Source organism: Cricetulus griseus, chromosome 5 (genome assembly GCF_003668045.3).
Source record: "Cricetulus griseus strain 17A/GY chromosome 5, alternate assembly CriGri-PICRH-1.0, whole genome shotgun sequence".
Classification (NCBI taxonomy): Eukaryota; Metazoa; Chordata; class Mammalia; order Rodentia; family Cricetidae; genus Cricetulus; species Cricetulus griseus.
Window position 1 is genome coordinate 14,515,645 of NC_048598.1, and position 24,392 is coordinate 14,540,036.

General features: G+C 43.1%; 1 protein-coding gene across 1 annotated transcript; it reads right to left on the minus strand.

Annotated features, from left to right (window-relative positions):
- Positions 1-24,352, minus strand: Sccpdh (saccharopine dehydrogenase (putative)). The gene is made up of 12 exons (XM_027418858.2): positions 24,020-24,352; positions 21,218-21,330; positions 14,669-14,749; positions 10,679-10,808; positions 9,896-9,945; positions 8,812-8,942; positions 7,768-7,885; positions 6,754-6,873; positions 6,606-6,662; positions 2,812-2,923; positions 1,228-1,309; positions 1-613 (listed from the first exon to the last, which is right to left on the minus strand). Exons 1-12 carry the CDS (start codon positions 24,207-24,209, stop codon positions 508-510), a joined length of 1,290 nt encoding a protein of 429 aa, XP_027274659.1. The 5' UTR covers positions 24,210-24,352; the 3' UTR covers positions 1-507.
- Positions 24,353-24,392: the final 40 nt, after the last annotated feature.

The following is a 24,392-nucleotide window of genomic DNA, read 5'->3' on the forward strand; positions in this document are numbered from 1 at the left end:
TTCAATTAACAACCCTTTATTATTCAACTTAGGTAAACAATCCAAAATCAGTCCATGTAGATGGATGAGAAAGCAGAGTGAAATAGAAAAAGTACAGTTTTACTTAGCAGATGCTCTCACTATGCAGAGGAGCCCCCAGGAGGGAGAGGTTCCACATCACCTTACAAGGAAGGCAGAAGTCACTGCCATAGCCTAACACCAGTCGAGCCCCATCACTAAGGAATGCTGTTGGGACACAAACAGGGACCTTCACTATCCGACCTTCCAGTTCATTTGTCAATAAACAGGTAAGGAGAATATCAGTTTTCTCTCACAAGCAATAAAATCATAAAAACAGCTGAGGTATGAAGTTTAGGATAAGCTAGTATAATTTCCTGCTTTTAATGTATAGATATTTTAGACCTGACAGTCTTCCACATACAGTCAGATAGGTTTATAGAAGATTTCACATAATAGCAAATACAGAAGCTGTTCGTGCATCTTATGATTCAGCTAATCTTCAAATGTTTAGACTTCCGAGCTGCTAATGACACTAAATTCAATGCCATGTTGGTTGAGTCTGTCAATCAACTTTGTTCTGGAGAAAGCAGCTCCAGGTGTAAAGACACCGCCCCTGTAAAATAGTAACAAGAGAACAGAGTTCGTGTGGCTCCCTCCTCTCCAGTCCTCTCCTCTGTAGGACTATCGATCGAGTCACTGCCTAACCCTGAAAACCAGTTCTTTCCTGTCATAGGGGATTCTATGTGTATTACTTAATACTGTCCGAGGCTGTGCCTGACTTGCCATTTGCTTAGTTCCCAGGGCACCAGCTAAATGCTCAGTAAGAGTATACTCCATAAACACCTTTGCAGCACCCATGACTCAGTTCCCCAGTTGCTGCCAGGACTCCCCTGCCACCAAGTTGTATGCTCTGGTGCCCTGAACAACACTGCTGGATAAACAACACACCCTTTTCTGAGTGCTAGGCTCTAGACTTGAGTTTCTGGGTTTTTTGTTTTGTTTTGTTGTTTTTGATAAAGAACAGTAGGTAGCTTACATGGCTCTCACTCACCTTCACAGTAAATCCTAAGGCAGATAAGGAATTGTCCTTGGCATTGCTTTAACATATATCTTTGGGCCAAAGAACCAAAAACTTGTATGTAGACCCAGGACTACAAACCAACTCAAAAGCAGCTAAGATGTCACCAGGTTGAAAACACTTTCTCACTAGAAGAAATCCAAACTTACCCTTTAGGGAGATCAGAGGTATCATTCAGAAGAGTCATGGCAGCCTGAACCATGGCTATTGGAGTAGTCACGTAGCCAGCCTCTGTAGAGAAGGGTTGGGCAAAGAAAAATGATTAGGAAGTGAGCATCACCTCAAAAATCAATGGTGAATATACAGAGATTCTCTTAGCCCAAATGATGATTAACATTTATTTAGTTCATATATATTGAATATCCTTTGTGATTTTTTTTTTTTTTTTTTTTTTGGAGACAGGGTCTCATTGTGTAGGCCTGTCAGGGCCAGCCTGGAACTCAGAGAGATTCCTGCCTCTTCTGAGATTAAAGGCATGTACCACTCTGCCTAGCCTTGGAGATAATCTTATAAAATTTTTTGAGCACACCTGCAATTTGACGTTACCCAGTACATGAGGTCAAGTGCAGAATCTGCCACTTGTGCAATTGTTGGTCTGATTTTGGAGAATTTCAGAACACAGCTCCCCACCTGCACTTACATTAGGAACTGCCTATGCTAAATGCTTAAGACAAAACTGTTTGCACCACAGTTGTCTGTGAGCAACACCACTGCATCTCACTTCCCATACTAGGGCAATGACTATGCCACACTTTCCCTGGTCTCACAAAGCTAAAGCCAAGCAGTGGTTAAGCCAGTCACCCTCAGCTAGGGCTCCTGGGTCTTAGCAACCACCACACTGCTTCCTAACAACACTGGATGCTGAAGACACTCATTTCTGATTCTGTTAGTCCTATAAACTGATCCCTCCTTCCACATTTAACAAAAACAACTCTCAGTATCTTAAAAGAAAAACATGGGGGCTGGAGATATGGCTCAGCAGTTAAGAGCACTGGCTGCTCTTCCAGAACGCCAGGGTTCAATTCCCAGCACCCACATTAACTCACAACTGCCTAACTCCAGTTACAGGGGACACAACACCCACACACAGACATACATGCAGGCAAAATGTCAATGCACATAAAATGAAAATAAATTTTAAAAAAGAGGAAAAACAACTGATTGCATCTATTAACTTCAAGTCTATAATAAAGCAAGTCATTAGCATTTATATATAGTACTGTCAAATAATTGAAACATTACCTTTAAAAGCCAAGTTGTAAATCAAAAAGGTGTGATGTAAAAAAACCTGTCACCTGGCTTGATTAGTCCTGACCCACAGAGACTTTGGTAATTACACTTCTCCTGTGGCTCATGTGAGGGCTTGCCTTTGCACAGTGCTCCAGAAAGTTCTTCAGTCTTTAACAAATCATCAGAAGTTATTATGCTCACTTATAAAATGTGTAAATCTATATATTTCACAAAATTGGAAACCTTAGGCCACAGATTTGATTCAATAAAAATTACTTAAGAGACTGAAGCAGGTAAAAATCAGCTAACTTATTAAAATTTGCCATGCTCAAACTTGTTAAATTATGAAAAAGACTAGATCTGTTAATGAAATTGGCTAATGTCAACTTGTCTATAGAGAGAATTTCAAAATACTTTATCCATGCAAATGGATTCTAAAACACCACTTTACAGTCAAAGACAGTGTAAAACCCTGAAACACCCTTAAGACACACACACAGTACCTGGTCCTTTCACTTGGGTACAGATTCTGATATTTGGTTTGTTCTTCTCAGGACAAAAACCATGGCTGTATCCTTGACCAAAGAATGTCATCGTAAATGATGAGCCATCCATCTGTGAAAGAAAGAGCAAACAGTGTGGTTATTGATATGCTATTTCCTTCTAGAGCACAACAAACCCTAGAACACAACTTCACGTGAGACTTTTTTTCCTCACTAAATGTTTTAATGGGTCTCAAAAATCCTGTGACAGATTTTTAGTTTCCATTAAAAAGTACTGATTTTGAACACTAACTAAACTGCCTTGCGTACACACACACACAGACACACGCACACAGACACACACACACACATACCCCACACACACACACAGACACACACACACCACACACACACACACACACACCACACACACAGACAGACACACACACACACAGACAGACACACACACATATACACACACAGACACACCACACACAGACAGACAGACAGACAGACAGACACACACACACACACACACACACACACACACACACAGACAGACAGACAGACAGACAGACAGACAGACAGACAGACACACACACACACACACACACACACACACACCACACACAGACAGACACGCACACACACCACACACCCCCACACACAGACACACACACACACATATACACACACACCACACACAGACAGACACGCGCACACACACACACACACACACCACACACACAGACAGACACGCACACACACCCACACACACCCCACACACAGACACACACACACACATATACACACACACCACACACAGACAGACACGCGCACACACACACACACACACACACACCACACACACAGACAGACACGCACACACACAGACACACAAGCACACACAGACACGCACACAGACACACAAGCGCACGCACGCACACACACACACACACACACACACACACACACACACACACACACGTGCGAGCGCGCTCTTTTCCTTCTGAGGGCTTTATGATGCACTGTATCACTAACCAGATTTTTCCTATTAACCCTAAATGTCTGCTGCGACCAACAGTTCTAGGATGCTCTTCCACCACTGATTGAGCCTGGAGTGGCAGGCATTAGGGCTGATACACACTTAGCCTTTTGAACTTTCTGGGCAGACCTGGTGACTTTGCCAGCTCAGGCAGCCTTACTATTCACAGCATTGATGACTCCCACAGCAACTGTCCACCTCATGTCACAAAAATCAAAATGACCCAGTGGAGGCTAGTCAGAGAAGCTCTTAACACACATGGGCTTGCCTGGGACCACACAAGATAAGGTTTTTGTTTCTTTGCTTTTTTCAAGACAGAGTTCCCTCGAACTAGTTCCAGATCACTGTGAACCACCACATGGGTGCTGGGAACTGAACCCAGTTCTTTTGCAAAAGTAGCAGTTTTTAGCCACTAGTCTATCTTTCCAGCCTCATATCTTATTTTTGTGTATTTGAGATAGGGTCTCACTGTGTTGCCCAAGGTAGACTTGAACTCATGGCCATGCTACCTTAGCTCCCATATACTAGGATGCTAAATGTGTTATAGTATATTTAGGATCAGGCTCTGTGGTGCCCATTAGGGAAAGTCATTTCTCTGGCCTGGATGGTGATCTAATATTCTAAGCTACACAAAGTAGAGTTAATCCAGTTGGAACTATCCATTGCCTGGCCAAGGGACCACATCTCAGGAAAGTGGGTTCACCTTAAACCATGTAAAAGATAGGAGAAATAATTATCCCTTTAATGATATAGCATCCCTTTCCTCCCAGAATCTCCTCAGTGTATTTAATTACACGGCACCATGCAGTTGCCATCAAATCTGTCCACTTTTGTGAATTACTCTAAAGTTTACCTGCCTGCCCCCATAAGGCTACAAAGGAATGGCACTGTTAGAAGGTGTGGCTTTGTAGGAGGAAGTGTGTCACTGAGGGAGCAGGCTTGAGGTCTCCATTACTAAACTTTGCTCCATGTAACAATCCACTTCCTGTTGCCTTCTGATCAAGATGCAGCCCGTACCGTGTCTGCCTACACATTGCCATACTCCCTGCCATGGTGATAATGGTCTGAACCTCAAACTGCAGGCGAGCTATTCCAATTAAGGGTTGTCTTAAAAGAATTGCTGCTGAGGGCATGGTGTCTCTGCCCAGCAACAGAAACCCTTCTGTCTCTCCTGAAAGCATTCTTTTCCTATCATTTGGGCTTCAATTTCTTAAACTCTCCTCCCTGCCAAGTGGTGAACCTCCCTGCCACTTTAACTAGAAGGCAGAGCTTTTTCCCCTACTTTCTTTTATCTAGCTTTCTCCTCGGGAAGGTGGCTTGTGATTTCAGCTTGCTGCCTGAAGTTTTTCTTTTAAACTCTAACAAAAACATCCATGAGTAAGTCTGGAGAGACTGCAATGAAGACAGGAAAGCCAACCAACAGATGGGAAAAGATCCGTGTATCCCTCAGCCCTCACTGGAGAAGCACCTTCTTTCTCTCAGTGGACTGTGTACAGAGGAAGACACTGGGGTGCTCAGCCCTACGTGGGTATCTTCACAAAACCACTCCCCGCAAGGCTCAGGGATAAGAAGCAGAGGTAGTGGCTAATTCCAAGGAAACAGTGTTGTCCAGAGACAGCAGGACTGACAGAATATACAGGACTTAACAGGCTCAAACCAGACTAAGTGCCAGTGCTGAGAAGGAGGTGGACACAAAGTTCCAACCCTAAGAAGGGTTTGATATGGATACATGATACATGCCAGGAAAAGGAAAAAATCCTTTCTGCAGCAGAGTGTCGCACACTCTAAGGCAGGCCCAGGAGCAATTGGCCAATACAAAACTGACTCCATTGTATGTGTGTTTGGGGGGAGCTTTTTCATTTGTTTTGGTATTTTTGTCCATTTTCATTTTTGTTTTGAGAGAGAACAAGAGAGAACATAAGGTTGGGTGGGAAGGGAGGAGGGGAGAAGTTGGGGGAAGGGAAAGAATATGATCAAAGTGTATTACAGAAAACTTGAGGCCAGGTGGTCGTGGCAGTAGCGCACGCCTTTAATCCCAGCATTGGGAGGCAGAGGCAGGTGGATCTCTGTGAGTTTGAGACCAACCTGGTCTACAGAGCGAGTGCCAGGACAGCCTCCAAAGCCACAGAGAGACCCTGTCTCAAAAAATCAAAATAAGTAATAATAAATAAAAATTTTCCTTAAGTTTTCTTCTGAGTCCATTCTTAAATATTGTCACTAATGAGATTAAGGAGCCCAGGAGGGACCCTGTTTCCCCCGGTAATACACAGCAGTTCTCGAGGACTTTCCCAAATTCCAGTAACCGGTGTGTGCTGCCATGGCACCTAAGCACAGGAATGTTTTCTCCAGGAGGATTGGATCTGAACCAAGGCATGTGAGATACATGTAGAGGAAGAGCTGTGATGCCTGTGTATGGTTGGAGAAAGTGGAAGTGACATCACACAAAATGGACGACACAGAAGAGGGTTTTAGGAGAAAGGACACAGATTTCGGCACACTGAACTTTAGGTGTCCACAGGGTGTGGAACTGCCACAGGCAGACTTGTCAATCTGGAGATGGGTGCTGCTAAGAGCTCTGCTGGGAGTGAGTGAAGACCATGGTTCCTAGGGGTCTGCAACTAGAAGAGAGAGGATACTGCAGCACAGCAGGCAGAAAGATGAGGGAAACCTGAAGGGCATTTATCTCAGAAGTCCCCCACACCACAACACAAGTAAAGCAAGTTTAAAAGTGTGTTATATTAGAGACCTAGACATAAGAAACAACTATTACCTGTTTTTGTGTTGGACCTTGTTTTGAAAAATAACCAAAGGAAAAGAGCCATGGGAACTAAAAGAAAAAACAAAAAACGAGCTTAGTGATACTTTCAAATATTCATAAGAAATATTTCTGAAGATCTTATTTCATAAAAAAAACTTACTTTTATGAGAAGGTGTCTCCCAATGCTAAACTTCACAAAGAATAAAAAGAAAAGTCCTGCAAACATCAGCTTAATAACAGAGGTGATGCCTCCCACCGTTACGTATGCAGCATACTGAACCTAAGTGCACAATACAAAGTCAGGTATTAATCTAGTTCAAAGAATGGTGGCTACACTACACTTATACTTTAGTTACAAACACTGAACAAAGCAGTTTCCATCTAATGACTGCATTATGTTCTAACACTGGGTGCCTAGGTTTTAAAGGAATTATTACAAATGGCAATCAGCTTGCTCTACTTGAACACCAAAGTCCACATCATCTACAATTATCTGAGTCTAGTAATACTACAATCATAGCTCCCCCTAAGAGACAATACATTTCACCCTTTATTTCTTCCTCCCCTTCCTTTTCTTTTCTTCCTCTTCTCTCTCTCCTTTCCTCTCCTCTTTTGTTTAAGGCAGGGTCTCATTCTGTAACTCAGGCTGCTGGTCTTAAACTCACTATGTAGTCCAGACAGGCCCTGGATTTACTATATAGCCCAGGCTGGCCTTGAACTCGTAGAAATTTCTCTTGCCTCAGCTTCCTGGATTCTGAGATTACAGGCATAAGCCACTATATCTAGTTTATCTTCTACCTTTTAACCTGAGATAGTTTCCTCTTGATGTCTCAGTATGAATGACTATTTCCTTCACCAAAAGGAGTGTGTTGGTATTCTAGAGGAAGGAAGGAGACCAAAGGGTGGGGGCCAGGACATCTCCAAAACTCACTATAGAAATAGAATTCTAGCAGCTGAAACACTAAGCAGAGACAGTTGGGTGGTTTTTGTGGACTCTGCAGCAGGCTAGCTTTGAATCATGCACAAGGCTAGTGCCATGCCCATGATCTAACCTTATACACATTTACTAACTTTTTTATTTACAAATGTGGACATCAAAATTTCAGATATTAAACATACTGAGGAACTAAAGCAAACATAGGCTTAGTCTTATTAATAGGCCATGTTTACTTACTGGGGACTCCTGTAAATTTTCATGTAAGTAACGCTGAGTCCTCTTCACAACAGACATATCAGATCCCAAAAAAGGAATGGAATATGAGTTCAGCTCTTTACAATAGGAAACTGGCCACCTGTAAGACAGAGCCAGGAAAATGTTGCATTTCCTCCAATTACTACAGTGATCACAACTTTGGCTAATAAATCTCCAAATTAAAAAAACCAGAAACCTTTCTTGGAATGACTAATAACAATAAGGCAAAGAGTGTGCCTTTAGTTCAATGTGTTTCTAATAGTTCTTCCTTTGTTCTCCAAACCTACTCCCCTAGAAGCAACAATGACACTTGTTCTTCATACTACTGACACGTACATGCACAGGGTTTGATGCCATCGGCTTCTCTGGAGACTGATTTACACACCACTCAATACCCAAATGGTCATGTCTTACCGCTAAAGTTCTCACACTGATTATGTTAAAGTTATTTACACTGATTTTGATAAATGATCACTTTTAGAGGGCTGGTTAGAGACAGGGTTTCCCGGTGTAGCCCTGGCTGTCCTAGAACTCACAGTGTAGACCAGGCTGGCCTCCAACTCAGAGACACATCTGCTTCTGCCTTCTGCCTAAAATGTAGTTTTATAACATGAAACTCAACTGAAATTTAGTTTTAATGGTGATAGTGAGGTATCATATAATTCATAGAAAGTATTATGTATGTGAAGAAATACATAAAGTATTTAAACTTCATATAATATGCTAATTACATTTTAACTTTGAAAATAATTTGGAATCTGCCGGGCGTTGGTGGCACACGCCTTTAATCCCAGCTCTCGGGAGGCAGAGGCAGGCAGATCTCTGTGAGTTCAAGGCCAGCCTGGTCTACAGAGCGAGTGCCAGGATAGGCTCCAAAGCCACAGAGAAACCCTGTCTCGAAAAAAAAAAAAAAAAAGAAAAAGAAAATAATTTGGAATTTATCAAAAAGTCTCCAAGCTTTTCCAACCAATAGCAATGCAACACACAGACTAAAAACAGTAAAGAATAGATTTTAAATTAATATACCTTCTTTTCAACTTTGAACCAACAATTGGGACAGGTTTCAGACATAATGTACTCCGTAGTGTTCTTAAAGTACCCTTATCTCCAAAACCGTAAATCGCTGACTTCCAGGTACCATCATGAATACACAACCCCTAAGAAAACATTTCACAAGTTAAACGTGTCTTATGGGTAATTACTGAAAGGCAAGATCAAATAAGAGTTACTACATTTCACCTTCATGTGTGTAATTAATCTTGATAGGCATTTCCATGGCCAACTAGGCAGCAATATACTCGATGGCTTGGTTTTAATCACCATTTACCCTAACACAAGTTCCTTCTTCTTTCCCCTGCTTATTCAAGCTGATTGGCACTAATATGACAGTTTTCTGACCTGACTTTTATTACAGATGGGATCACAGTGGGATCACAGACATTCACTCTAATGTATCAGAGTAATTACATCACCCTCTCCACCAAAAAAAAAGGGGGGGGGATTTACTTTCACTCATGTGCATGCCGTATGTATGCCAGGAGTGTCCGGTTCCTGCAGAGACCAGGAAAGAGCATTGGATCTCCTAGAGCTAGAATTGCAGGGGATTGTGAGCTGTCTGACATGAGGGATGGGAACTGAACTCAGGTCCTCTGGAAGAGTTTAAGTGCTCTTAACCACTGAGCCATCATCTCTGCAACCTGTTTGTTTCTACAGCTTCTCATTACAGACTCCTGACCTTACTGCCTCTGCTTCCTAGTGCTGGGCTTACAGTGTAATTCACTATCTTAACTTTCTAAAATTAAACATAGTGACATAGTGACTCTCACACTAAATGGACAAATGCATTAAAATTTAATCTGAATTTTTTCCCCCTTTTGGGTTTTTCGAGACAGGGTTTCTCTGTATTGCTTTGGAGCCTGTCCTGGAACTTGCTCTGTAGACCAGGCTGGCTTTGAACTCAGAGATCCACCTGCTTCTGCCTCCTGAGTGCTGGGATTAAAGGCGTGCGCCACATACGCCTGGCAGTCTGAATCTTTTTTAGGAGCCATGTAATCATTTGCAAAATCTTTTTTAGTATTAGTTAAAAAAGACAGCTAGGCAGGACACTGACCTCACATCCTGAGTGGATCGTTAGGAAGCTTTCCACAGCAGTCAAAGTACCTACAGGAGTAAGAGACAGTAAAGGTCAGATCAATAAACTCTAAATTACTCACCCAGGACAAGTAATAACCTATGTCAGTTCAGGTGGGGACATTTTTATTAAGCTTACAGCTGAAAAATAAATCAGAAAACCTGCACAGACAGCAGTTTTATCATGTTATTATCCACAGATCAAAACACAGTTTAAGGCCAGGAGGACTCCCAGAAAGAAGAGTTTAGCATGACTCTGTTAGTGTTGACAAACTCTCTGTAGTATCTAAATAAACAACGCTAAGAATCTTCTCCAGTAAGACAACAGCTTAACCTGCTCATCCTGAAGGCTCCTCACAACATTTAGTGGGAGTGATTCTGATTGAACATCACTGCTTTCAAGGACCTTTCAGGAGTAACTGAAATTTACTGCAAATGTTCAGAAAAAAAAAAAAAAAAACTCAACAATCCTTGGGCTGGCTTCTAAAATACTTAAAACATGGGCTGGGAATATGGCTCAGTGGTAGAGCTCTTGCCTAGCATGGTGAGGCCCTAAGTTTAATTCCCAGCACCACAAAAAAGCAAAGACAAAAGAAAATACTTAAAGTTGTTAAGATAAAAAAAGAAAGAAAGAAAGAAAAACACATACAACAGGGCTAGGGAGGTAGCTCAGGACAGAGAGAGAGCTGGTCTAGTCATCATGGCTACAAACACAGAGCTCTTCTGCTGTGAGATTTCAGTACCCTTATTGAGCAGTAATTACCGTTCATTTGCTTTCTGGTGTATAACACTCCTAGATCTGCTGGGATGGAGTCAAAGCCACTGCTTCCAATGATATAAACCCCTTTCTCTGCAGCTTTCTCATGATACTTCGCATGCATTAGTTCCAGAAACTAAAAAATCCAGGACAAAAATGTGAATCAGAGCTTATAGAAACACCCAAACCAATATTAAATGATTTCTCTTAAAACAAAGCCATTAAACTGGAAATGCCAACATGTGGTCTGCAGCACAGTACTGTCTGATGGTTTTCACATTCTGAAAATACTAACCCCAAGCTACAATGTGAGAGAAAGCACAGAGAATGTGCTCATCTAACTAAAAAATATGATTATTTTAGGATGTGTTTTAACTATGAAGAATAACAATCATCATTTTTTTTAAATCAACAGATTGTATTACCCAGATGAGCTTTTCCAGACATTAGCTATGCATAGGGGGTAAGAAAGGGGATGGCAGAGGGGACCAAAGCATGCCCTTCCAAATCCCGGTCTAATTGTGGAGGTTTTTGTTTTGTTTTGTTGAGTGCTAGGATGGAACACAGGGCCCACTATGTTAGGCAAGGGCTCCATCACTGGACTACAGCTTCAGCTAAACCAAACTTTAGGATAGATTTATAGGGAAACAAATATTAAAGAGCTTCTATGTTAATTGAAACCCAGTTTCTCCCATTATTAACAGTTTTTATATTAGCATTTGTTACAAATAATGAACCAAAACTGTTTAGTGGCTAAATCCTCTCCTTTAAAAAAATTACTTTCGTTTTGTACATATGGGTGTATTGCTTGTGTGTATGTCTATGTACCACGTGTGTGTAGTACTGTGGAGGCCAGAAAAGGGCACTGAATACCCTTGTGAGCAGCCATGCCAGTGCTGGAAATTGAACCCAGGTTTCTGGAACAGCAACTAGCACTAACCATTGAACCATCTCTACAGCACCCCCAGACATACACACACATATATACATATATATACATGTATACATGTGTGTGCATGGTGGGGTGTTTTGCCTGCATGTTATGTCTGTGCACCACATGTGCCTCTGGTGCCCATGGACACCAGAAGAGGGCAAGAGATCCCCAGGAACTGGAGTTATAGTTGTTAGCATCATGTGGGTGCTGAGAATCAAACCCAAGTCCTCTGGAAGAAGACCTCTTAACCCGAGCCATCTCTCCAGTCCCTCCTCCCCCACTGCTTTGTTAATGGGAGTATCAGGGACCACTCTTAAGGCAAGCGCCCTACCACTGGGGCGAGTCACATCCCTCTGTACTCTTTATTTTGGCATAGGGTCTCTCTAAGTTGCCCAGGCTGGTCTTGAACTTTTGAGAGTCCTGCCTCAATTTATTGAGTAGCTGGGATTACAGGCCTGGCTTGAAGTCCATTCCTAATTTATTCATGTAGATTTTACCCAATGCCCTTTTTCTGACCCAACATCCTGTCCTGAATACCACAACACACATAGACGGCTAAGTTTCCTTGGACTCCCTTAGGCAGGAACAGGTTTTCATATTTTCCTTGATTCTGACAACCTTGATTGTTTTGGGGAACAAAGATCAACAATTTTGTAGATTATACATCTACTAAAATTACCTAATGTTTTTCTTAAGATTAAACTAGCTTAGGTAGGAAGATACATCCTATCAATATAATGTATTAACTTACAATTTGTAAATTTATTGTCATGTGTATACATATGTGTGCACGATGATGGGAGGGACACATGCCATTGCCTGTGTGCAGTCTGTCCTTCCCATCCACATTTACATGAGACCCAGAGAGCAAATGCAGGTAACTAGCCTTTAAGGCCAGCACCTTCACCCACTGAGCCATCTTTTTAGCTGGGATTTCTTGTGTACTCTTCCTGAGGGCGGGGCAGCTGCCTAATCTCCCCTCCCTCCCTCCCTTTCTTTCTTTCTTCCATCCTTTTATGTACTGGAGGCCAAACTCAGAGATTTGTGCTTGCCTACCACTGAGCTAAATTCTCAACCTTTTCTTTATCTTCTCACCATTACTTTTAAACTGGGTTATTTGTATTTTTATATTTCCCTTATTGATATATAATAGTTCTCCAGGGCTGGCAAGAGGGCTCAGCAGTTAAGAGCATTGGCTGCTCTCCCTGAGGACCCAACACCCACATAGCAACTCACAACCACCTGTAACTTCAGTTCCAGAGTAACTGATGGCCTCTTCTGGCCTCTACAGATATCGGGCACAGCACACAGACATGCATACAGGCAAAATACCCATACACATAAAGTAAAATAATCTTTAAAAAATGGTGTTCTGTATATTCTGGGCCTTTATTGGTGCTTGGAGGAAGTTATGTGTTTCTGTTTGTTCTGGTCTTTTCTCAATATATCTGGGGCCCCAAGAATGCTATGCCTCCTGCACACACTTTATTTCCAAATGCAAAGTCTCAATAAATGCATCAGTTAGGAAAGAGGACAGAAGGGCAGTTTTGATTGTCAGGGTAATTCCTGACCCTAGTTTTGTTTTGCACCAAGGTAAATAAACAGCCAGGAGCAAGACTGGGACACAGGGAAGAGGAGTGAGGAGGGGACAAAGTACAGACCTGTTAGGCTGTGATACTACTCTTTTGGTGAGTTATAAAACAACACACAAATTCTTCACAATTTTCTACGCTCTGGATTACTTTAAACAACACAGAATTGTTTTTTGTTTAAGCCATGTGTCCTTCCTGCTCTGATCAATTTTGGTAATTCTCACTTTCCTAGTGTTTTCCAATCTGTAACACCAATTGATAATCTCTAAGCACAGACTATACAGAATGCTGGTGACGGTCAGTAGATACTACAGAGACGCGTGAATCTACATTGTGAAGGCGGTGGGGACTTTAGTGCCTCTTGACACAGAACCCCCCCCCCACAGTGCAGCCATTTACTAGGTGTACTAGTACTAGTACTAGTACTTCCATTTACTAGGTGTGTGGCTATGAGCAAATGACTTCATCTTTTAAGCTTCCATTTCTTCATGGATAAAACAGGGAAGAAGAAAAGTACAGACACTATTTTTTTTTCCTGAAGAGTTACATAAGGTGCTCAGCACAGTGCTTAGCAAATGAAAATCATTAAATATGATGAGAACATTTACATTCAATTACATAATGTATACTTTATATAACACACACACACACATATTTGCTGGGGATTGAACTCGGGGCTTCAAACATACTAACTACATGGTCTACCACTGAGTTGACCACCTAACCCACCATCCCTCATTTAAAACTTTGAAGCTGTTGGGATCCCCCACTTTTTGAAATAGGGATTTCACTGTGTAGCCCTGGCTGGCCTGGAACTTGTTACGTAGACCAGGCTGGCCTTGCACTCACAGGGATCCTCTCACTTCCTTTGTTTTGTGTTGTTTTGAGTAAGGGTCTTTTGTAGCCAGGTTGGGCTTGAATAGGATAACCCTGAACACCTGCTCCTCCTGCCTCCACATCCTGAAAGCTAGGACTCTAGGCATGAGCCACCACCCCAAGTTTATGCACCATAGGGAATGGAGCAGACTCAAGGTCTGGTGTATGCTACTCAGTCTAACAACTACAGAAATCCCCAGCCCAAGGTAAGGAGACTTTACAATTATTTTTCTGTAATGTTGTAAAGACACTTGTTTTAAAAAGGGAAATAATAATGAAAATGTTACTAAGAGACACAGTCTGAGAATTATGACACTGTGTTAATAATTCATCTTACAGAATTCAGTAACTATAAAAAAAAACAGCACATCCGCACACAATGGAAATAACTACAATGCAAAATGAACAATGAAGCTAAGATCATATCAATGTTCTTCCTCAAGCCAGGGACTGAACACCATGAGACCACCAGCTCTAAAAACTAGAAATGCAGCTGTCAGCTTCCAAATGTCTACAGAATAGTACTAAATATGCTTGCCCTTCACAGAAAAATTATGGATGGCTAGTTTTGTTTTCTCTTTTTGATTTACATACCTGAGGTTCCCCACAGATGTCAATACAACTTGTTCCATTTTCAATACATGCTTTTACTACAGGTTCTCCATAAAATCGATACTGGGGAAATAAAGAAAACCAATGAGTTATTCTTACTTCACAAGTTTAACTGAAGCAAAGGTCATTTATACAACTGGGAAAAAGGCTCAGTATGTAAGTACCTGCCAAACATGCATGGAGAAGAGTTCAGATCCCCAGAACCCACGTAAGGAACCTGAGATAGTATTACCTGTCTGATCCATAACATGTATATAATCTCAGTGTTCTTTTGTTGTTGTTGTTATTGTTTCTTTGTTTTGTTTTTCGAGACAGGGTTCTCTGTATTGTTTTGGAGGCTGTCCTGGCACTCACTCTGTAGACCAGGCTGGCCTCAAACTCACAGAGATCCGCCTGTCTCTGCCTCCTGAGTGCTAGGATTAAAGACATGCGCCACCGCCACCCGGCTAATCTCAGTGTTCTTATGGTGAAATGAAAGTTGGTAGCAGAAGGTCTGGAAGCTCATGGGCCAGCTAGCTTGGAATGTGCAGTGACAAGAGACCCTGTTTCAAACAAGGTAGAAGGTTGTTCTCTCACCATAACTGTACCATGGTGCATACACACACACAATCACAAACAATAAAAGACCACTTCACTTTTAGAAGCAAAATATTAAATTATCAAAAAATCAAATGTGTGGCTGATAAGATAGTTTAGCAGGTAAAAGTACCTGCTGTCAAACCTGAGAACCTGAGTTCAATCCTAGGGACTCATATGGTAGGACAAAATAGTATCATACTGATAAACTGGAAAAATAAGGTAACTGTACTGTACTGCCTCTCACTGTGTGTAAAGACACAATGGAATCAGAGGCATGCAGGCTGGGGAAATGGCTCAGAGGTTGAGAGCACTGACTGCTGTGGTGATATTTTTGTTTATGATCTAATAAAGGCTGCCTGAAGATCAGAGTGCAAAGCTAACCACAGCCATAGAGACCAGGCAGTGGTGGCACACACCTTTAATCCCAGCACTCAGAAGACAGGCAGACAGATCTCTGTGAGTTCAAGGCCACCCTGGGCAGCATGAGAGTGTATCAGTCTAAAAGAGAAACCGAGCTCATACCTTGAATCCCAGCACTAGGGAGGTGGAGGCAGGAGTGACATGGTTGGGTGGAGAGAGGAATATAAGGCAGAAAGAGACAGAAATGAATTGCAGTCTAGGCAGTCTGAGGAGCAGTGCAGTTTGGAGATGCAATCAGAGCACACTATCGCCCCCTTTGGTCTGAGCATTGGTAGAGGTGAGAACTCTCTAGCGGCTGGCCGCTTTGCTTCTCTGGTCTTCAGCTTTAACCCCAATATCTGTCTCTGGGTTTTTATTATTCGTGCTACAGGCTGCTCTTTCAGAGGGCCTGGGTTCAATTCCCACACCCACATGGCAGCTCACAACTGTCTGTGACTCCAAGATCTGACACCCTCACACAGACAGATAGACATGCAGGCAAAACACCAATGCACATAAAAAACAAATTATGAAAAAAAAGAAAAAGGAATCAGAGGCATGCTGTTAATCTCCAACTAAAGACAAAATGGGAAGTTTTATAGAATAAATAATTTACTTGAGTTAGATCCAAAAGCACAAGGATTTGTATGGAAAAATAAAAATAAAAGCAAAAATAGATGTACAGATATAAAAAAAAGAAAGCTATTATTGGTAAAAGCACAAGCTGGCTGAGTCTGAAGTAGTAAGGAGCGAGTTTAGAAAGAAATGCTAAGGCCACATGGGGAAGGACCAGAAGTGTCACCTACCGCATACACACACACACACACACACACACACACACACACACCCCAGGACTGTTCAAATGAGCCAGCTGTGTAGGCACACAGCACTCACATTTACCATCTTTTCTGTTATTAACAGCGGCACTCTACAAGCAATTCTCAGGTTTGAAAACTGGAAGCTTTCTTTCAACCTACCTCCCCTGTAAGTCAGCAAGTTTTGTCAAGTCTGTCCATATTATATTACCTCTCCCCTAATTTTCTACAAATCCTCCAGTCACTTCACAGTAACCAATCTAGCCAATTTCCAAAGAAATGTCAAATTATTATTTTAAAATAAAACCTGGATTCAACCTTTCCTTCTTTCCCAATTATGTTAGTTTATCCAGCTTTCCAGTGCCTACATTATAAAGTCTAAACTTACCTCATCACAAGTTCTTAACCATCGTGTCACGTCACAGCCCCTTCATTCTCATGCTCCAGCCATTCTAAAGATGATGTAATGTCACACCCAGTGGTGTTTGCTGCTACCACCTGGACCCACCTCTGTCTACTATGCATCTGCTGGCCTGGCTCCTAACAGTATAGCCTCAGGCTCACTTTCTATGTCTCTCGCCTTACTGCTTTGTCACACTTAGCCACTTAACCATTGCGTAATCTGAGGACGCTCCCACTAACTTATCTCTATTTTATTATGCTGTTAAGATTTTTTTTCTTTATTGGGCCTGGAGAGAGGTCAGTGGTTAGAGCACTTACTGCTCTTGCAGAGGACCTAAGTTTAGTTCTCAGTACCCACATCAGGTACTTCCAACTGCCTGCAGATCCAGCTCCAGGGGATCTGACACCCTTTTCTTGCCTCCATAAGATCCTACACACATGGTCTAAATACACATGCATATAAATAAAAATAAAAAACACAAAGATTTTCTTTATTAGACTCCTGAGTTTGTACAAGGTAATCAGAAAGACTCAGAGTAATAATCTTTGATTGCTCATCAGTTCTCAACACTTCATGTTCTAGCCAGTAGGCTCCCAGGTAAGTATACCTCCACCTGTACCTCCACCAGGAGTATACAAAGTGATCCACTGAGGGTGACAGTAAATATATTTATACATTTATTCATGCTAATTTGGGGCATGAAAAATAATGTTATTACTAGTTGATTTTTTTCTCAAAATACTTATAAATTAACATGAGAAATAATAACTGAAATAAATGTGGATTAACCCCTGGGTCATGTCAGGTGGTCAAATACCAAATATAGGATACAGGTGGTACTCTTAAGTGGCATGGGAGAGTTCCACAACATCAAGGGAGCTACAATGATAGCATCATTCATTTAGCTCTTTTCTCCTACTGCTGCCTAATGCTTGCTTACACATGTCTAACAGAGGAGAGTCTGATGCTTAAGCTCTGAAGCCTTGGGTATTTAGAGAGACGATACAAAGATCCAACAGTGAAGAACTATGAGCCTGATGGGTAGGAGAAAAACTAGGAGAGAATTCAAAAACCAAGTAAACAACAGAGAAAATGAGCCAGTTATCATTACTCACAACCATAATCCTAGCATTCAGGAAGCTGAGATAGGTGGATTACCATGAATTTGAAGACAGCCAATGCTAATAGTGAGTTCCAAGACAGCCTGGGGTTGTCAAATAAGATTATATCTCAAAAATTAATGAAAAAATTAAGAAAAGGAAGAAAATTCCAGCACGATTGCAGAGAGGTGGTTCAAGATGAGGACTGAGAGGAGCGCATTTGGCAGGAGACCTGAAAGAGAGAGGGCAAAAGAGAGAGAGGGCAAAAGAGAGAGGGGGCAAAAGAGAGAGGGGGGCAAAAGAGAGAGAGGGCAAAAGAGAGAGAGGGCAAAAGAGAGAGAGCAAAAGAGAGAGAGGGCAAAAGAGAGAGGGCAAAAGAGAGAGAGGGCAAAAGAGAGAGGGGGGCAAGAGAGAGAGGGGGCAAAAGAGAGAGAGGGCAAAAGAGAGAGAGGGCAAAAGAGAGAGAGCAAAAGAGAGAGAGGGCAAAAGAGAGAGAGAGGGCAAAAGAGAGAGAGAGGGCAAAAGAGAGAGAGAGGGCAAAAGAGAGAGAGGGCAAAAGAGAGAGAGAGGGCAAAAGAGAGAGGGGGGCAAAAGAGAGAGAGGGCAAAAGAGAGAGGGCAAAAGAGAGAGAGGGCAAAAGAGAGAGGGCAAAAGTGAGAGAGAGGGCAAAAGAGAGAGGGTGAGAGAGAAGGCAAGAGAGAGAGGGCAAAAGAGAAAGAGGGCAAAAGAGAGAGAGGGCAAAAGAGAGAGAGAGGGCAAAAGAGAGAGGGCAAAAGAGAGAGAGAAGGCAAGAGAGAGAGGGCAAAAGAGAGAGAGGGCAAAAGAGAAAGAGGGCAAAAGAGAGAGGGGGCAAAAGAGAGAGAGAGGGCAAAAGAGAGAGAGCAAGAGAGAGAGAGCAAGAGAGAGCGAGGACAAAAGAGAGAGAGAGGACAAAAGAGGGGGGCAAAAGAGAGAGAGGGCAAAAGAGAAGAGAGGGCAAAAGAGAGAGAAGGCAAAAGAGAGAGAGGGCAAAAGAGAGAGAGCAAAAGAGAGAGAGGGCAAAAGAGAGAGAGGGGGCAAAAGAGAGAGAGAGGGCAAAAGAGAGAGAGAGGGCAAAAGAGAGAGGGGGGCAAAAGAGAGAGAGGGCAAAAGAGAGAGAGGGCAAAAGAGAGAGAGGGCAAAAGAGAGAGGGCAAAAGAGAGAGAGGGCAAAAGAGAGAGGGTGAGAGAGAAGGCAAGAGAGAGAGGGCAAAAGAGAAAGAGGGCAAAAGAGAGAGAGGGCAAAAGAGAGAGAGGGCAAAAGAGAGAGGGCAAAAGAGAGAGAGAAGGCAAGAGAGAGAGGGCAAAAGAGAGAGAGGGCAAAAGAGAAAGAGGGCAAAAGAGAGAGAGGGGGCAAAAGAGAGAGAGAGGGCAAAAGAGAGAGAGCAAGAGAGAGAGAGCAAGAGAGAGCGAGGACAAAAGAGAGAGAGAGGACAAAAGAGGGGGGCAAAAGAGAGAGAGGGCAAAAGAGAAGAGAGGGCAAAAGAGAGAGAAGGCAAAAGAGAGAGGGGGCAAAAGAGAGATGGGGCAAAAGAGAGAGAGAGGGGGCAAAAGAGAGAGAGAGGACAAAAGAGAGAGAGGGCAAAAGAGAGAGAGAGGGCAAAAGAGAGAGAGAGGGCAAAAGAGAGAGGGGGGCAAAAGAGAGAGAGGGCAAAAGAGAGAGAGGGCAAAAGAGAGAGAAAGGGCAAAAGAGAGAGAGGGCAAGAGCCCGGCGAGAGCTGGTTAGAGTAGGAGTGCAGGAGGCAACAGAACTCTTCTAAGAAGCTTGCTTTACACAGGGACACACAAAAATAGGACAGTTAAAAGGGTTTATGAAATCAAGGTGAGTGACATAATCACTTAAGTACTGAAAGAGAAAACCCAACAGGGACCTCACAATCACCCGAATCACCCTAGAAAATGACTAATTCATGTTGTCACTGTGGCACTGTATGTGTGTATGGAAATCTCCCATGCCACCATGATCTGGCCTCTTCTGGCCTGTGAGCACACACACACCACACTGTCACAGCAATATTATCTTAACAAGAACAAATCCAATAAAGATAAGACATGTAATTATAAACACAAAGCCTTCAAATGTTGTGCGCATAGGCACAAGAGTTTTTCCTTGTGACGAGGTGGAGGCAGGCAAGTCAATAAGCAGATCTGGTAGCATGAAGACAAAGAAATTCTGTCCTGGAGGTTTCTAGTTTCATAGGCAAAAAGAGCTCATGCCTATAATCCTAGGAGTCAGGAGAAACTGTGGCTAGATGGTTGTGATTTGAGGATAACCTGGGCTGCACCACAATATCCTTTCAAAGATAGAAAGGAAGGGATGGAGAAGGGAAGGGAAGGAGGGAGGGGCTGGAAAGAATCAGGTAAGAATGAGGGAATGAGTCAGAGTGTAAAGGAAGAGTTATGAACCCCCAGACTGCTTCAGAGTAGATGAGAACAGCCAGGGGAAACAGACGATCTGGGGTGTGGGACTCAAAACAGTGCTTGTAACTGTTTGATTCAATGCAGGACCAATTGGCACAGAGGGGCTCATGTTCAGGTGAGGAATTTCAGTCAGACTATCCAGGGTTGGGATTTTGCTATAGTACTAAACAAAGAAGAACAAAGGAGTTGTTGTTCAGTGTTGCACTGATTACAGCAATGTACTTGGTATAATCTAAGCTAGTTAACAAGAAAAATATAAACATTAACATTTTAGATGTTTAGCTTTCCAATATATTGCCAATTATGATGGCTTCTTCAGATCAGTAAATACTATCAACAGCCCTCTTGTAAAGGTCAAAAGTTTAGAAGTGATGTTTTCCTTTCCTTTTTTTTTTTTTTTTTTTTTTTTTTTGAGACAGGATCTCTCTGCTTATCCCTGGAACTGACTCTGTAGACTCTGTTGTCCTCTGCAGATCAGAGGATAACTTTCAGGGATCAGTTCTCTCCTTCCACTGTGTAGGTCTTGGAGACTAAACTCATCTTCCTGGTTCATCAAACTTTTTTTTTTTTTTACATTAAAAAAGTAGGAGGGTAGGGGGATCCAATCAGCACATTCTCCAAAAACAGTGTCACAAAAAGCCTGACACTATTTTGGAAGACTTTGGTCCTATCAATCAAAAGACTCCCTATGGAATTAAGGCCTTCTTCCCTTATTTTCCTCTGGAATATAAAATACCAGCCTTTGCTGGAAATGAAAGGATTGTTTGTTCTGACACAAAGAGGGGTTGATTACTTACAGGTCCTACGCAGTTGAGGACAAGCACTGCCTTTTTAGCCATCTCATCAAGCGAGGCTGGATTGCAGACATCACATATTATTATCCCAACTTCAGACGACAGTGATGGTCTTCCTAAAGTCAAAAGAATCAATTCACCAAAGTCTACGTCAATATGAGACCTTCTAGATCACCTTTTTCACAGCAGTCAGTGACTGCAAACTTACTAAATGTACTAACATACTGAAAGCTTTCAGCCATGGAAACTTTACAGTCTAGTTTAGGTGCTGAGTAGAGGACTGCTCTGTCTTCCTCTCCAAGATATTTCTGTCACAGAACTAGCTACTAAGCAGTTATATATGACCCAATTATAGGAAGTGGAAGGGGACTGTCAAGAGTCATCACCAGGAGAACTAAAGAGGACTCAGCCCAATTCACTTTTTATCATTTCTCGTTTATTTTTTATTTTTTGTTTTTTGTTTTTTTTGTTTTTTTTTTTGAGACAGGGTTTCTCTGTGTAACAGCTCTGGCTGTCCTGAAACTCTATAGACCAGGCTGTCCTGGAACTCACAGAAATTCACTTGCCTCTGCCTCCCAAGTGCTGGGATTAAAGGCGTGCACTACTGCCAACCCCCACCCCTGCTCCAGCTATTATTTTTCTAATGTATGTGTATCTGTATGTATGTATGTACATTTCACTGCAGGTGTCCAAGGAGACCCAGAGGTCTTTCCTGAAGCTGGAGTTACAGGGAATTGTGAGTCACCCAACGTGGGTGCTAGGAACTGAACATGGATCCTTGGCAAGAACAGTGAGACATCACTCCAGCCCTGTGAATTCATTTTTAAGTAGTTCAGCCTACATAAAATCATTCAAGCATATATGAAAATAACTGGAATTAACTGACCCAAAAGAGCAATGCAAGTCTCCACTGGTTAAGGCATACTCTCCAAGGTTACCTAATTTTGGCATTGTGGATGGTAAATAAGTAACTAGGCAATAACTATGGAGCTGTAGTTCTCAACCTTCCTAATGCTGTGACCCTTTAATACAGTTCCTCATGTTGTGGTGACCCCCAACCACAAAATTACTTTTATTGCTACTTCATAACTGTAATTTTGCTGCTATTGTGAATTATTATATAAATATTTGTGCTTTCCCATGGTCTCAGACAACCCCTGTGAAAGAGTCATTTGACTTCCAAAGGGGTCTCAATCCACAGGTTTAAAACCACTGCTATAGAGTCTCACTGAGGATGAAAAATAAAGGAGGAATGTATTTTAATAATGACATGTTTTCCAGCAAACAGTAAGTAAATGTCCATAAATTCTTTGTCAAAGTTCTCTGTTAGCAGTGGCAGCATTAAGAGTTGTAGGAGGGGGTGGCGAGAAGGCTCAGGGGTTAAGAGCACTGACTGTTCTTCCAGAGGTTCTGAGTTCAATTCCCAGCAACCACATGGTGGCTCACAACCATCGGTAATGTGATTTGGTGCCCTCTTCTGGCACGCACTGTATACATGATAAATAAGTAAATAAATCTTAAAAAAAAAAAAAAAAGTTGTAAGAATATGTGATAGGTAGGGTTTTAGTTGGGGGGGGATTGGTAGGGGAGGAAGGGAGGGAGAGGGAACTGGGATTGACATGTAAAACAATCTTGTTTCTAATTCAAATAAAAAAATCTGCAAAGAAAAACAAGAGTTGTAGGAAAATCTAGCTTGCATGCTATCTTCTAAGTATAACCACAGAACAAAAGATTGTATTCTCACTCTCGGCAGGGCTCTGTGTGGAACTGTAAGACAGAACAGAAAGAATGTAGAACAAGTGTGACTTGTCTTAGGTGGAGATTTAGTTGCCAGACTCCAAGGCTACTGGGTTCTAAGTCAAGTGCTTCCCCCAATCCCCCAACTAGAGTGTAGGACGTCTGTGTGTGTGTGTGTGTGTGTGTGTGTGTGTGTGTGTGGTGTGTGTGTGTGTGTGTGTGTGTGGTGTGTGTGTGTACCTTCTCACTCCCAAGCGTGCATCACAACACAAGGCCTAGCAAGAAAAATACTACCCAATAAATATATGTTGAAAGAAGTCGAAAGAATAATAGCCAAAACATAAAAAGCTGGGGGGGGGGAGGTAAGGAGGAGATGCGGGGAGTGAGTCCACATTTTTATGAATACGATGACTGGAGGGAGCATGGCAGTGCTAACATCAGCACTTGGGATGATGAAGCAAGAGGATCACTAGGTCCTGGCCAGCCCACATTGCCTCATACAAAATAGAAGTGCTGGAGTATTTCTACAATGTAAAAAAAAAACACACACACACACACAAACAAAAGCACAACAAATGCTCCTGGGATAACTCAGGAGCCCAGCGCATGCTTGCTTAGCACGTCCAGGAAGTGCTGAGACAAATCCCTATCAGCAAAAGAGATAAATAAACAAGCGCACTACAAGGTTATTTATTATCGCACCTCCAGCTTTCTATCTTCTTGTTCCCGGTGGACCTCTGCGAGGTCAGTATCTTATTTCCCCTTCCGAACCAAAGAAAGCACCGAGAACCCTCCAAACCCATCAGAACCACAGAGACGGGCCGAGGAGCTACCAGAGTTCTTATTTCGACAGCGGGGCTCCCCAAACCCGGGGGGTAGAGGGGCCTTTTCATCCTCCCTTCCCCGCCGCTTTCGTTCATTTAGGGGCCAGGCGTCGGGTCCTCGGGCAGGGCTCGCTGCTGTCGCACACGGGGAGACGCCCCCCCGGCGACCCGCGCCCAGCCCTGCCCTGCCCGGCCCTGCCCGGCCCGGCCCGCCGCTGCTCTGCGCTGCGCTGCGCTGCGTTACCCAGCTTCAGGGCCGCCTTCTCCAGCACTTGCTGCAGCTTCTCCTGGGAGCGGCCCGCCACGGCCCACGGCAGGCGGGAGCCCTGCTCCGTGGCCACCTGCTCCCGGGCCACCTCCTCCGTCACGAACTGGCCGGTGAAGCCAGAGGCGCCGAACACCACCAGGTGGAAAGGCCTCTGCTCCGTCGCCATGACGAGCCCACAGCGAGCCGCAGCCCGGGGCGGGCTGAGTCCACCGCGCCTGCGCCTCAGGCCGCGACCCCAGTACCGGGCGCCGCAGCAACCGCCGCTGTCCTGGCCGCCGTCGCCGTCGCAGTCGCCGTCGCCCCGCTAGAGCGCCCGGCTCCCTTCGGCCCCGCGCGCGGCCACGCCCAC

What these genes read in the sequence shown, in the direction of transcription:
- Sccpdh (XM_027418858.2), bottom strand. Translation starts at nt 24,209, where the DNA reads ATGGCGACGGAGCAGAGGCCTTTCCACCTGGTGGTGTTCGGCGCCTCT. An exon ending in ACATCTGTGGGGAACCTCAG is followed by an intron (nt 10,809 to 14,668) that starts GTATGTAAATCA and finishes TGGATTTTTTAG; the next exon opens with TTTCTGGAACTAATGCATGC. An exon ending in GGTTCAAAGTTGAAAAGAAG is followed by an intron (nt 7,886 to 8,811) that starts GTATATTAATTT and finishes TCTGTCTTACAG; the next exon opens with GTGGCCAGTTTCCTATTGTA.